This window comes from Tyto alba, unplaced genomic scaffold (assembly GCF_018691265.1).
Source record: "Tyto alba isolate M040663 unplaced genomic scaffold, T.alba_DEE_v4.0 Super-Scaffold_18, whole genome shotgun sequence".
NCBI lineage: Eukaryota > Metazoa > Chordata > Aves > Strigiformes > Tytonidae > Tyto > Tyto alba.
Genome location: NW_024881280.1, coordinates 23,383,519 through 23,399,443, shown reverse-complemented (window position 1 = coordinate 23,399,443; position 15,925 = coordinate 23,383,519). Strand labels below are relative to the sequence as shown.

General features: G+C 36.8%; 1 protein-coding gene across 1 annotated transcript in view; it reads right to left on the bottom strand.

Moving 5' to 3' along the window:
- Positions 1-7,122: 7,122 nt before the first annotated feature.
- The window catches only part of YLPM1 (YLP motif containing 1), a 38,769-nt gene continuing 29,966 nt past the window's right edge, over positions 7,123-15,925 (bottom strand). The window contains 4 exon segments of the mRNA XM_042790742.1: positions 7,123-7,523; positions 7,893-8,072; positions 9,897-10,027; positions 15,215-15,266. Coding sequence (XP_042646676.1) covers positions 7,926-8,072; positions 9,897-10,027; positions 15,215-15,266 — 330 coding nt within the window. The 3' untranslated portion in view covers positions 7,123-7,523; positions 7,893-7,925.

Below are 15,925 nucleotides of genomic sequence, written 5' to 3'. Positions count from 1 at the left end.
ATTTGTAGATAAATTGCTTAAATGGTATCTGAATATTCTTCTCAAGCTACATCTGAGACACATACACTATAATGGGGCTATAACAGACGGACTTTTAAGTATAAATGAGGAAATTTATAACCAAGTTTACTTTAGGGCCATCCCTCCAGCCTTACAGCAGATTCTCTCTGCCTGCTGGGAGAAGGGAAAGGAGAGACAAATCATTATATTCCTAATAAAGGAATATGTAAATTATGAACTCCTTGGAAAAGGGTATTCACATTCCTCCTTAACTGTAAAGTACCTACTGCAAAACGTGCCGCAGTCATATCATACATTGTGCAAACCTGTTTGAACGGCTCACATTAGAGCTTCCAGTATGCTTCTTTATGAGAGATCTCAGTAGCATCTCTGATCAAGCTGAAGTTCTAAGATTTCTTTGCTAGAGTGAAGTTAGTGGGTTCTTCTATCTGAAGTATCTTTAGTTCTTTGGTTTGGATATTTATCCTTGTTTTTCTTTATTCCAAGAGGAAAAAAGCAAAAGCTTCAATAAGAAACCTTGGAAGGCTTCAGAAGCATTATTTCTTGCTACAATACATTTAAAGACACTACAATCCAAAAGCAGCTACTAGCAAGTTAAATCCCATTTTCCATTAGATGTCAGCAGTTGTCAAGCTTTTTAGCAGAATATAAAAAGACCATTTCATTTTGGTGCCTCTCCTTAAGGCAGAAGAAAGATCTTGTTCCATATTTATGCAGCATGTAGGTTCAATGGAGCGCAAAAATCTTGACTATGGACTGCAAGGGATACTCCACGCAATAGTGCAATGTTAATCCACTGAAATTTTTTCCATGGAAAAGTGGTGTCTTTTTCTTTCATGAAGTCAAAGTTAGTGGTTTAGAACTGTATTGGGCAATATGAAACCACAAGAATTTAATTATAGTGGAAACAATTTCAAACTTCCCTCCCTCCCTTCCAATTTATTCCTAACATGAAATCAAAGCTTTAGTGCCATCTGGTTGTCATTACTTGAAAAATCTTGACTTCTGTGTGACTTTGAAGAGTACAATGAGATCTGCTACCAGACACATTAATCTGTTCACGTCTTCTTCAAATAAAAGCATTTGGCAACCTCAGATCAAACAAACACCTCAAAGAATAGAAGTAGAGACTCCTTGCTTGCACAAGAATTTGAGCATCCACAGATTAGTAAATTGTAACAGTGTAGGTGTTTGTCAGCAAAGCTGTGTTTTCTGTGCTTCAAACAGTAGTACAGTATTCTCAAAAACCAGAAGCCACAAGTACAAAGGCTAGTACTTGGATCAGCAACAGTGGTCAAGCAAAACTTTTATTACTAAACTGCATCAGACTTACCAAAACAGAATAAAATGCTTTTCAAGATATCTTGTCATCCACATATGATGTAGTGCCAAATTAAAATAATTGTCTGTATTACCTACCTGTCAAAACAAATATCTAGTTTTTTGCATTTTAAGGCCATTTACACTCTGAAGCAGGGAAGAACTGCAGCTCTGTTCCCTTTCTGTGCTAATCCCCAGAGAAGAAAAAGTAACATACCACAAGACTTAAACAGAAGAAATCTTATATTTTGAAAGATGCTTCTATTTTTGGCGGGGCAATGTTTCAATTTACATGTAATCTGTTATTGGCTTGTGCATTTAAAGGGAATTAAGAAATACTTTCAAATCGCCCTTAACAGACTTTTTTGAGACAAACTGCTTTCTAAATCAGCTTGCTCAACTCTATGTTTGACCTGCAGGCAAAAAACGGTAGGGATTAATTTCAGATTCTCCTCCACAAATATGTATGTGCAGCCAGTTGTTAAAGCAGGAAACTCAAGACAGTGGAGTTGCTAGCACATTCTAGTCACGCAAGACAACATTCCAGCTCAGTTAAACTAGCTAAATAATTATTATATATTTTTTTTCATTAATTTAGATGGAGAATTTTTACTTCCCAGTTTCTTCCCCGCTTCCCAAGGAGCACTGCAGTTATAATTTCTCTCCAAAGACAGCAACATCACAGGAACTGGTGAAGTGGTAACAAATTTGCAGTCTTCCTCTGAGAGTACTAACTGTTCAAACACAACAACCTGATACATGAATAGACTGGACACAGCAGACAGTTCAGATGCCATCCTAATAAAAAGCATCAGAAATTTCTTGTGTAAAGCTGAGCATCCACTCAAACATGTGTATCTTGAACACTTAAGGAAACAAACTTTGTCCCTGTACACACATACGAGGGAAGTATGGAGAAATATTGGAATGACTGACACTCCAGAGCACAAGTCCTAGGGAAAGGCCTCCCACACCAAAGAGATTCCATCTGAGAGTTCCACAAGTCAGAAAAAAAAAATGAAACCGTGCCATTTCCACCCAGGCAGCTTTAAGGTTCTACATATTCAAATCTTAAATCCTACAACTTAAAGGGGCCAGAGCCTCCTAACTAGAAACCTAACGCAGAATGGAAAACACATGTGACTTCATAACACTTTTGTTTCTTCATTTCCAGTAACTTGCTGTATCTTTTGTTTGGTAACAGTACTTGTGCTTACCTGGTTTAAGCAAAACCACGAACAAAGAGCACATTTTGCTTCCAAACAGTACTCATCACCTAGAAAGTGATAATCTGCCTGAATGAAATATTGCCATTAGCAATTCCAATCTACATGCATGGGAAAGATTTAAGGCTCCAGGCTGTAGATCCAGGCAAATTTGAAGTGGTAGAAACATCATGATTGCTGGAACACTCCACTGTTAAGAACGAAACAAAACAGTTTCACCATCAAGAAGAAAGTGATTAATCTTGAGCATAAGTCAGAAGAGTTACTTTGTGTTCCTTTAGTTGGTTGAAGGATTCTGACTTGTACCTCCGGGACCGGATGAGCAGGACAGAAAACAACTTTGATTCAAGCTTCATGAGAGAATAAAGATGAATGCTCTAGAGACTCAAAATAGAGAGAGAATTGTGCCATTCATATTTTAAATTCTAGGAAATTTCTGTTTTCATTTCTACCATGATAAGAAAACTAAGTATAATCAGTCTTACATCAACACGTTGTAAGAACTTGAATTTCTTTTTACCCACTTACAGTTCATGCTGCAAATGTGCAGGTCTCAACTAAGATGACCACTTCTGCTCCTCAAATACATTATTTCATAGTATGCAGGTTGTCCTGGAACAGTTTGATCCCAAATTGTCAGTGCACCTCAAGTTCAGGATTGAGACCTCTTTTCCCAGAAGTAATCTCAGAAACGTTAAATAACGATGAGAGGCATAATAAAAAGGAACAACATACCCATCAGCATTTGACTTCCTGAGGATACAGACCGTATGAATGTTGCACAGTCAAAGAAAACTCTCAGTACTTCTTTCCCTTTCCAGTCCACATATGCTGAGTTACAATATTCCAAGAGAGTTCCTGGGTTTCAGTTCAGTCAACTCAGCTAGTTGCATGCTGGCAGAGACATTAGGAACTTCATAGCAAAAAGCACAGTTTGCCTCCAACACAGATCAACCACGTTTTCTTCACATCCCAAGGTCTGTCCAATATCGTGTGGGTTTCCAAAATTTCATGGCAGCAGTATGAATAATAAAATGGCACGATAAGCTAAGGGAAATTGTGTCCAAAGGGCATGAAACTATTCACCATGACAGATGCATTAAATAAATGGACAAAAGAATATTTTTTTCTTCTGGTAACAATAGATTTGTTTAGGTAGCAACAAGCTGTCCCACAGGCTGAATTACTTCATTCCTTTGAAAAGGATTCACAGTGTTCCAATGATGTTGAAATCTCAAATTGCAAAAAACTGATTTTTAGCTGGTGAGGTAATAGTCTTCTCTTGTTTAAAAGTAGCCAAATGACAGACTATTCTTCTGCAGGAAGAATATACTTTCTAATGCAACTTGCAAATCATGATTCTTCATAATTTTTAACTATTCAACTGGATTAGATGCAGGCTTTTGGGGGATAGGTTAATATATTTGTTTCAGTGTAATATTACAACTCTACTTTTCCAATTCAAGCCTTTCATAAAAGCCACTACTGAAATCCTACTCCGGATCTCCGTGGTATCTAAATGACTGTTTGGAGATTAAAGGGTTTCAGAAAATAGTTAAAACAATGCCTTACAAACAGACAATAACAGCAAAGTATTTTGTTTACCAACAGACAGGCAAGGAACAATTAATGGACAGAGTTTGCAAAGATGACTGAAGCAAGTCCAAAAAAATATCAAACCCAACCTGATGGGTGAAAATTGAAACTAACTTGTACTAACACCAATTATTCCATTCTAAAGACTGAACTAATAATGGAAGGTAAGTTGTTTATCTATGTTGATGTAAACATTTGAGAAAGAAAACCATGACATTTCCAGAACTAATATTCTATGCTATATTTTCATTCTTTCATACCGTAGTCAGACCATCATGCTTAATGAGCAATCCTAGAGTAAAACACAAGGTGACAGAAGACGACAGCTAAGCTCTGTTCACATAGCAGCAACATGTTCTAGCTAACACATTCCTTTGCAAAAAGCACACGTACTTCTACCATGAGGCAGGTAGTTTCAATGTTCTTAAAAAAGCAGATGGACTTGAGAAAAACCGAAGTGCCGTAGGAAATTGTAATTCATAGAAAATAGTTTTAACAGTCAACTTGGCTCAAGAGGTAGCAGTTCCGTTCTGCAGCAGCTGATGATTTTTTCAGTTGCATTTTTAAATGTGATGCAATGCATAGAAACAGTCCAATTTAGAGTTAGCAAAATTGCATGTATGGTCAAAAATGGATCATTAACCAAGAGCACTGGATGCATATTTTCCTATTTAGCCATCTATGAAAGAGGGTATTCTGTCTGTTCAGCACTGTGAAAGATTCTACTGACAATACCAGCAAGCAGATGATGAGTAAGAACTAAATCAGGATCAAAACTTACTGGATTCTGTACTGAGGGATTTTCCAGACAAAAGTGAAATGACTAATCACCAACCTCTGACTATAAGCCAAGCATGGGACCACTTGGCTATTCTCAGTTCTGTCAGCAGCAATGATGAATTTCTCCGTTTTGCTTGATTTCTTCATTCACTGAAGGACTACAGTATGTAGAATCTGTTACAGGTTGTAGTTCTGGCATAAATTATTTTCTTTGAGAGCCACTTTTCCATCAAGCAGATGAAGACTGACCTTCTAAACATTCAAACCAACTGAAACAAATGGCAAAGATTATGGAATGGTATTTCTGTACTACAGAAATGGAAAAGTTCTGAACTTCAGGGAACCAGGAAAACAACAACAAAAAAACCCAAGCCCTTCAGCCTGTTCTGATCAAAGTTTGACAAACAGTCTGCAACAGTATGCTTTCATAACTGAAATTTTGCCCTAAACTTGAAGATTGATATATTTTCTCTCTGTTCTTATCAGAGTAAAGTATAACATTATGTGTGTTCTCCACTAATCTCTCTTTAATTCTACATGCACCACAGAATAAACAGTGTGACCCCTCTGGGTGTTATCTGCTAAAATAATTTTCAAAATTGTTAAAACCAGAAAACGATATGACCATTTCTGTCACACACTACCCATATGCATGCTCCAGAAATATTATTTAGCCTGGAAAGGAAAATGTTAGAAAAGGATCTGGTTCAGGTCTATTACTAAAAATGCAGACAAAACCATTATCAGTTCTTAGAAGTCCAGAAACAACATCAACTAGTAACGATGGTGTGCCATAAAAACTCCAGTTTTGTTACAGACAACTGAGAATAGAAACCCATTTTACACGTACCTGAGAGAGTAACTCCTCTGAAGTAAAGCCTGACTAATTTCCAAGGCAATATACAATACTGATTTCTTGTTAACTATTAGTTTCCCTTTGTCAACAATTCTCAGTCAGAATTGAAAGAGTACTTTGCAACATTTAAAAAAGAAAGTATATATGCTACGTAATAGTAGATGTATACAGAAAATGCATATTTATGACCTTCCATTTTAAAAACGCTGCATTGAAGGAGCTTGGTTTTCTTCTATTAAACACATCCAGGGCATAAGACAAGTTCAGCTATTCCCCTCATTTACCAGAGAGCTTTCAATCATGCACCACAGACAAGGCTGAGAAATGTTCAATAAACCAAAACATTAGAATGGCAAACAAAACCATCTAGAAGCACCATGGCTCTCCTTTAACAGCATGAACTACCACCACACCAGAACTCATTGATTTATCAACCTAGACACAAACTGCAATGTAATCACTCAGCAGAGCAACAAAGAATAGCAGAGAAGGAAATTCAGGACTTCGTTTTCTTCCCTCAAAAAGATCAGGAGAAAAAATTCAGTTCACCAGTAAAACAGCAATTATTTTCAGATTTAAACACCTTGCTTGGTTACAGCACTGTAAACACAAGGCATTTGCTTCAAAACCTGAGGACAAAAGAAAGTTTTCATCAGCAAACCTGATGCTGTGCAGAAGTGATATATCAGCATCTATAAAGAATTTGTACCACTTTTAATTGTGTGGACTGCTATTCATTTATCTTTTTTTAGCAAGTTAAACACATTTATTAAAGGAATAGAAGGGTATAATTTATGGTCTTTGTTGCTTCTTTTAATGATGTTTCTCTACGAGACAGTAGACTTATGAATGGAATGAAATACCCTGATAGGGATCAGTGTGGACTAAAAGGCATAGGAAAACCAAAATGAATTTTCTAGGCTGCCCTTCAGAGAACTCCCGTTTTCAAGTTGAGCATTAAAGAAATGTTTTTCATACATTACTACCCTGAGTATTTCAGAGCCATCCAACAGAATTTATACTCATGTAGTAATGGAAATTTGACATAATTGAGAAACTAGGATCCAAAAAATTACAATCATTCCTGCTCTCCAGGAAGAATGAGAACTGTATGACTCCTAAAGGCCAGCAAAACCTGGGGCCTTAATGGAGCTGTCTATGAGAAGAAAAGCAGGTGATAAACCTAGAAGACAGGACACATTCTAGAATATGAGCACAGCACCTCTCCCAGGTAAGGACAGTTCTGAGCACTGTCAACATGTGCACACAGACCACATTTAAAATGTCAAACAAAAACCATGCTATATGGTCCACCAAGAACACTGAGTTTATAGTGAAATTTATTGTTCTGCTTCCTAATACAATAAGCTACAAGGTACATACAGTATAAAACGAGAACAGCCACAAAGCAAAGGTGATAAACATTCTGTGACAGTACAGTGGAGGTAATGACTGTCTAGTCCTTCCACTTTATCCCACAAACAGCAGCTAAAACTACTGGCCCTCCCCCTCCCTCCCCTCCAAAAATATTAAAAAGTAAACTGTCTCTCTCACTTAGGAGCAGTGGGATTCGTCATGTTTTTTTGAGGGCACTGGTTATCTGCCAAAATCTCAAGAAAATTACTGAAACTGAAGTAACAAAGAAAAACTGTGAAGCTGGGAGTGACATGACCCATGCAAGATGCTCATGACACCTTGGTTCACTTCTCCTCAGAGCAAACGGCCTGTAAAGAAAGGAAAAGTTTGTTACACCAAGTAAAACAGCAACCAACGTGGCCAGAGTTAAAATATAGAAAGCAAAATCTGAACTAGGCAGGACTAGATACACAGCTAAACTACTCATTTAATGAAAAGATAATCTTTCTGCTAATAAGGTTTGGAGATTGATAGCTGGCAATCCTTCTTTTATTGTTAGATGCTGTACAGGAGGGTGCACACTGACACAGGCACAGCTGACACCAGTTATACAAGGCTCCAAATCAAATAATCTTGTCTGCAAGAACTCTAACAATGACATGAACTACAACCTCAACTCTTAAAAAAACTAAAGAAAACATCAAGGCTATAAACATGAAGGAAGTCTCAATACTTACCTTAAAGGCACAAAATTCTATTTAACCACTTTTTCAAATATACTTGGTGCGGTTGAGGGCTCTCTCGGCAAGATGACCACTTTCATCTGTTATCTTCTCCCAATCTGTTTGTCCAACAACAAAGCCAATGGCCCTTTTCCTGTCTGCATCTTTCTTTTCTTCTAGATCTGCCCACCGAACCTACGGAGAACACACTATCAGTAGGACAATCTCTTAAGAAATCCTGAGACAAGTCTAGGCTTTCCACTGGAGATAAGAGTACAAGAATTCTAGTTTGTATTAATTTTAATTGAAACAGGTAAGTATTAATTTGTTTTCTGATGGGTAAAAGATGAAAACTACACCAGTTACATTATTTTTAATTGATTATCTCAGGTGTTTCTCTGAGTAGAAAAAAGGTACAGAGGATTAGCCTTTTCCATTTCAATGTTGTAATTGAGAGCTGAAGCGTAATTCCTGCAATTATTTCTCTGTTCAAAGCAATACTTGCTGCAGGAAGCATTATCAAAGATTAATTTAGTGTCTTCATTTTCTGTACAACCTTTCAGTTGCACAATGGAAACATCTAGAAGACGACTATGAAACCAGAGACAGACAGTGTTAAAGAGCAACTCAGCAATGAATGAGTGAATGAGGGACAGTTTTTTTCTTTATCTTCTGTAATACATTTCTATTTAAATCTTTCCACTATTTCTTTACGTTAAATAACTTCTTAATGCATTTGTTATCTCCTATTTTACAGCTGCAGCTATCTCATCTGTGGCTTTTCATGGTCATGCAGATCACTTGCATTCATCCTGTTTAAACATATACAGTCAGTCCCTCACCCACAAACCCAGACACCAATGGGGGGGAATGCAACAGGGAGCAGGAAGAGGGAGGTGATGATGAAGGGCTACAGTCCAAAAATTCAGCTGGAACACACCGTTGCAGGACAAGAAAAAACAGTAAGTAAAGGAGCTCTTCCCTGACATCCTAACTGATTAGTCCCGTTCAGGCTGATCTGCTACTTGGGGACATGGCCTTACCACCTTTCTGCCAGCACCTCCCTATTGCATTTTCTAGCTGTATTTCCCCAGACATTCCTACTGATAAGCAATGCCTGCTTTCTTCCATCATTGTTTTCTCTACCAACGCCTTAGTATCTCAATTTCCCTCATGCATGCTGTTTAATACTACCCACATTTTCTGTTTGACATTACAGAACAAAACAAAGCCCAAACACTGACAGTTAACTGAAATTACTTTCAGTGGCAACAGCTGGTCTTTCTATTTTGGACATGCACACACACACACAAAAGTGTTATCTCTCCCTACTAGCTCTCTTTCATCTTCTGCTATGATATTTTTGCTCTTTTTTACAATGGTATTTGAAGATGTAGCATTTTTTTTTCAGAACAGAACCACGTATAAAGTGATTGAAGCCAGCTTCTTATACACCATCTCCCAAGCTTTATGCAAGGTATATGCAGGAGGTAATGTCTGCAAGACTTAACTGATATAAAACCTACATAGCTGATACTTTCCTCAGCTGAGTCTTTTTGAGCGTAAGAACAGCAAACTGTTTCTCTGCCTACTTATTACAAAACCTAACAAAAAAATAGCTTAATAAAATCATCACCTTGTCTTGGAATTGCACTGTATATCACACTATCTCATAACAAAACATACAGCATAAGAAAAGGACTCTACGGGTTGCTCTGATACAAAGTGCATCATCTCCCCAGCAAGAAATGGGACATGAGTCCATTCTCAATTTAAAAAGCCATGCCATGCCATCTTTATTATCTACAATTCCTCACATTGCTATAATTAATCTGTTTACCTCTGGAAGATCCTACTCTCAAGAGTATTCTCTTACAGTATCTAACAGAACAACAAAATGAAAAGTGAGTTGGTGAAATTGCCACATTCACAGACACTGAAAGACTTGGTATAAACTCTTTTTCACAGAGACCATTAAATGGTCATATACAGACAGTAAATCATTTGAAAATTTATTACCCTTTTCTTTCCAGGTTCAGAAGCACGTGTATCATAGTCATCTGGAAGCTGTAGATAATCTTCCATTCTGCTGGCAATTGCTTCCCAGTCACGTTTCCTTTTAGTGCCAGTCCGCAAACCATCCAGCTTGTCTGAGAACAAACACAGAGCCTCAGAGTTAAAGGAGAATTTTTTTCTATTATTCACACAAACAAGACGAGAGTGGAAAGAATTTTCAAAAGAATGAGCAGCAGAACTTGTACATCCAGCTTGTCTTGACAGGTGGAATGATGAGAGTTGAAATAAACTAGAGAAGACTCAACACCATTTTCAAGTTTTATTGATCTTTCACATTAACTGTGTGGCAATAACACTCAGTCTTGTTATTTGTATGAGGGAGAAAAGCGTGCTCTTCTGGATGTTCATACTATATGGAGTCTGTCCTTACAGGTACAATATAGCCACCAATAGCAAGGAACCACAGATCCACCTTTCTGTATTTGAACACAATACTAAAGCTGTAGCATTTTTCCCAAATTTGGGATTTAATACTGTGTCAGACAGGGCATACATGCAGTATCAGGGAACAAGTGACGATCATGTAATTTAATGCATCAAAGACAAGTTTTTGAGATACTGTTTCTGCTAAACAAAAGCTCCTTGGAAACCCTGATCCCCCCCGCCTTTCTTTTTCTCTTCCCACAAGGAAAACACACTCAAAAAATCCTTCAGGACTGGAAAAAAAAATCCCAGAATCTTTTGTTTCATGGTGTAAGAGGTCAGTCATAAATATCTGAGCAGTACGTTTGTCCAACAGTCATAGTTTTCTTCTTTTTCTTATTGAACGGATAAGGCATGAAAAGAAACAATTCCATTCCTAGGTTCTAAAATTTTGTTCCTCTTTGGACACTTATTTTCAGTGAAAAAACACCTTCTTGGAATTATGTGGCAAACTGATTTTGGAAAGGAGATGAAGTATTCATTGTAAGATTATGAACAACAAGGCATGAAAATGAAAAACAGCTTTACAAGTCAAAGGAAATCCTAGTACTTCTGTTGATGTATGCTACCATTTTATAAGCCAACAATTCAAGTATATGCAGAAGGAATACTAAGCTTGGCAATTACAGTCTGTAAACCATTTCCAGTGATGTCAGTAACAAGTGTTTCAGAAGTCACTTCTGTAATTAAATTCACCCACAGAAGGCCTCAGAAATAAACCAAATTAAAGGCAGCATATTTTCTGAATAGCAGAAGAGTATGTTCAAAGGTATGTATCTAAAGCTCAGTTCAGAGATGAATATTTTACTTAATATGGGAAAGAAAAGAGCAACAACAGAGATAATGTGAGGCAATGGTGATGTAGACATGCTAGTATATTTCAAATGCCATAAACTAATGAAGTAATTTCTCCCTCATACAAGTCTAAAATTTTTAAAGACTCTACCCTTGCCCCATTTCCCTGGAAGAGATACAGAATTTTTCCTAAGAAAACATTTTAATCCCCCTCTGCTTTTTAAAAAAGCCAACATTTAAGAAAACCGTGCAGAACGTTTGTATCTGTTACATAGTATTTTGTTACACGATTCAGTTAAGGGTCTTCTTTTGCTCTAAGTTAAATCTGCCAATTTTGAAGCTCCACAGAAAGACGGTACTCCCTCTAGAAGACAAAATTGATTTGTACAATATTCCTCTGTTACTCCAGCACATAATGTACTTGCACTACTCCTCAGTATTACTCCCAGATCAATCAGCATAGATAATTCGTAGCATAAGGGTTTCCAGAAAAAAACACATTGAAAAAGAGAGCAACAAATGCATGTAAAAAGCATTTAGGAACATGAACTGAAAATTCAGGGGCTCTCTGTTGGCAAGTATCTGTATATTCCTGTTGGAAGGCAACATGCTACGATGAAAGCTCATCTCATTACCAACGTGGAAGAAAGAGTTCAGTCTCCCACACCCTGCTGCACATAGACCAATTGAAAACATTGCCGAGAAATGTGTTAACTCTCAATCATCAGTAGAGGAGTTCAGGAGGTGTTCAGAGTATGAGGTTCCCCTTTGTCCCTTTTTGTTACTATTACAGACAATTTATTTTAAAATGTTACCTCCTTCCATGTTTGAAGTTGGATTGCCTTTCCCAAGGGATCTGTTTCCACCCATACTATTGTGGTTCAATGTACATGTGCCATGCAGTAGACACTACAGAAATGTCAAAAGCCTACCACAAAGCATTATATCAGAATATTCTTCTTTGAAAATGAGACAAGGTGTCATTTTGTAACAATGGTGCTCATGAATATTTATGGCAGATGATTATTTAGTGTTAAACTATCAAATGTGATTTTATCATTTCTATTTGAAAAACAATGAAGCAGTATCATTTCTGAAAACCCACAGAACTGAAAAACTCACCTTTAGAATTTTAACAATAAAGCGTCTGAAAGTAACTGGCTTAATTAGCTCCTTCAAAAACTAAATTCATTAATCGGCTAAATTTTTGCCCTTCTTATACAAAAGCCACAAAGTTTTATGTAAAATGTTATTTGTGTTCGAGAGCAAATTTTACAATGGTGTCAAAACTTCAGCTATGACAGAGCTCATTTCTTCTTTCAGGAAAGTTTGTAGAACTCACCACTAAGCCGCACTTTGAAACAGTATTGCGCTAAACACTTCGAATATAATAACATTTTAAAAACGTGAGTCCATTTCTGTAAATTTAAATACAAGAACCCATGTGCACTATGCACTGAGACAGACCAGCAATTAGACTTTCGAATAAAAATGTGGCTGTGCACTCAACACATAAGGAAATGATATACCACACACATACTACTCAGAGGAATGCATCACCCCTGCCAAAGTAAATCTGAGCTAAAGCAAGAGCTCTGGGGCGAACGGTATGGTGAGTGTCACAAGTTAGCGTTGCAGCTAAAGAACTCAAACTTTTCAGACCTTTTCTGAGGCTTATTACAATCAGCAAGATCTTATTGTGCTTTCCCACAACATCACCTACTTGGAAAGAAAACAAAAGTGCAAGACGACTTACAGTGTTGGTTTTGGATTCTGCACTTAAATAATTTCTGAAAACATGTGCCCTCTGGGACTAACGCAATAAACCTAATGGGTAGGCCAGGTCCCAGGAAGTAACCCAACTTTGGAATAACAAATGCATACCACAGTTTACATGCCTTTCAGGAAATAATTTTAATTGGTCATCTACAACAAAGTCTTACCGTATACTAAAAATAATAAATCTTACTCACAGACTGCAAGTGCTTATAATGCATACCTTGAGCTAAAAGTTGTCTGCCCTTGCAGAACAATTTTTCAAAGAAAGAGCATTTGTTACCACAGGAATGCCTGGCTTTTTTAAAATGTATGTTCTGTCAGAATTTACTTTTAATCTATAGTTCTACGTATTTATAAAAATAAATCTAGAGGGTAGTTATAAAATTGAAATAATGAATACAGATTTAATAGAAAGATCATCTCAGCGCCTCTATCTGTGTCTTGCAGCATGTTAACATCCAGTCTGTTAATGGAGTTTGACTGTTATAGGATTATTGCAGCTGCCTTACAAGTAACTAGCATAAAATTGACTCTGCTGCTCGCTCCCCATTTTACATTTAAGTGAAGACCATATAAAAATCCTGTGTTTTATATCATGGAGTTTTCATATGGAAAGAAACACACAGTTCTTTGTTTCTATTTGTTAGTAGTATTTGATCACGAGAGAGGTAAATTTTGAAGGCAATATGTAAATTTCTGCTGCAGTCACAGTCTCTAAATTGCTAGAAACTACACATAAACCAAATATTTTTAGAACGCACTTTGGACTCTTGTGATATTTGTAAAATGCACAGGATGACTTAAGATTCACCGTATGCAGCACAACACAACTGTTCCTTCTATTCAGTATTTTAAGAAGTCTTGTTATTTGGAATACAACACAATGTATCAGAGCATTCTTCAACAATGCAGTCTTCCAGTACTATGATTTCATACTTAATTGGGGGAAAAAAGATCATTCTAAACTTAAGAAATTATGTTAAGATATTAAACCAATAAACTCACAACAAAAATACAGAGCAATCATGAATTAATTCTAACTGCCTAGCTGTTTGGTATGCTGGAATCATTGAGAACAAGGCTGCTCCAGTTGTACTGCAGGTGCCACAACATCAATATATTCCACAAATATTTAAATGACTTAAAAGAGAGCACAGCAGCAGAAGAGATGGTGCAACAGCAAAAGATGAAAGGTTGCTTTATGTAAGCCAGCACTTCCAATGCTATTTCTATGATGAAGTTGTGATTTTAGTTATTTGAAAGTAATGATTCACAGGACTGTACCAGACATGCAGAAGCAAACCTCAAAACATTAAGACATGCTGCATCCCATTCAGGTATCTGTTACTTCCCACAGACATAACACAAAATAGGAGTTTTATGCATATTACATTGATAAAATCCCACTTACACCCACTACCGTTAGGTAAAAAAACCCAAAACAAACCAAAACTGATCACAATGACTAGAAACCCCTTTCCATGTGTACACCTTCTACCATAACTGTGTGCATGCATTTCAGCCTGAAAGCTGCTTTTGACTTTGACTGAATTCTAATATTAGCACTTATGTCTAACAGAACCAGCAGCACTAATCAGAACAAAAACTGCAGCACAAATAGTGCCCTTGTGCTCCTGGAAAGTCCATTTTGAATCCTATGAAGAAGAATTCTAATGCACTCCTGGAACTGAAAAGCATAACCAACTTTAACTTTTCAACATCTAAGTTGTTGAAAAGATACATCGAGGCCTAATCATTCAGAACCAGCTTCAAGGCATTGCACTACTTCGTCTTCAAGCTTGTCAATTTTGGAGAGTGAGAAACATCTTCAATACAGTTAGCTACTAGGCATATCTCCAAGAAAGAAGTTACTGATGACATTTAGGCTTGGACAAAAGGTATGCAGTAGAACAAGAATGCAGCGCAATGTAAATTGACTCTTTGCTTTTTATAATACGGAAGAGATGAATAAAGAATAGAAATACTGCTTCTTTAGAATTTTAAGACAAAGTACTTCCCTTGAACAGATGGAAGAACAATTAATGAGTATATAAAACAGCGATGGCAAGAAAGCCGTTAACTCCCTTGACTCTGGCAGAAGACAAATTCCTTTTCTGTATAGATGCTTTTGCAGTTTCAGTCACGTGTATGAGATCAATACATTTATTTGTCTTTGGTAAGGAGGCACAGTAAAAACGAAAATTCAGGTTTTGCAAACATCATCAGATACCAACTATAAGAAACAGGAAAAAATAAATACCCACCTAGCTTTGCCTCAGAAGTGTCCATCTCCCATTTGCTTTTCGGAATGTAACCCTAAATCATACACAGAGAGAAGCTCGGAGGATTAGAGAGACACACACATGTACATCACTTTTGAACTGGAAACAGCATTAAAATGGGAGCTTAAGGTATTTCTTTTTGTAAGGCACAATTCTTGTTATCAGATGAATGAAACAATTTATTCAGTATTTCAGAACTTCTGCATCCACTTCCCATTCAGTGATTTTAGCAGCTCTTGCACATCATTACAAGAGTGCTGCTCTCTGCAAATACAGAACTCCAGAATGAGTCTAACAGACAGCAATGGCGCTGTGTGCACAGTCACTATTATCCCAGGTGGCAAAGTTATTGCAATACAACTTAGCAGGCATAAAGAATATTCAAAGCTTTTACAAATACAAATGAAAAAGTTACCATAGTCATAAACTTTTAAGAATATATTCCCAGATTTACTACACACAAGCTTAACAATCCTTTTGAAGGGACATACTAAATTCTCATGAGTGGTTAGTCGACAACTAAACAAAATAATTTTTAAGTTTAAATGAGAGTATCTTCTGAATCACTAAGATTTATTATTTTTCATTTTAAAATAACCCTCAGTTCAATGATTCTTTTAAAACACTTTTTTCTCTACAAATAACATCATCATACCTTTTATATGTAATGATCTTTAGCTAGTTTATTCCTTG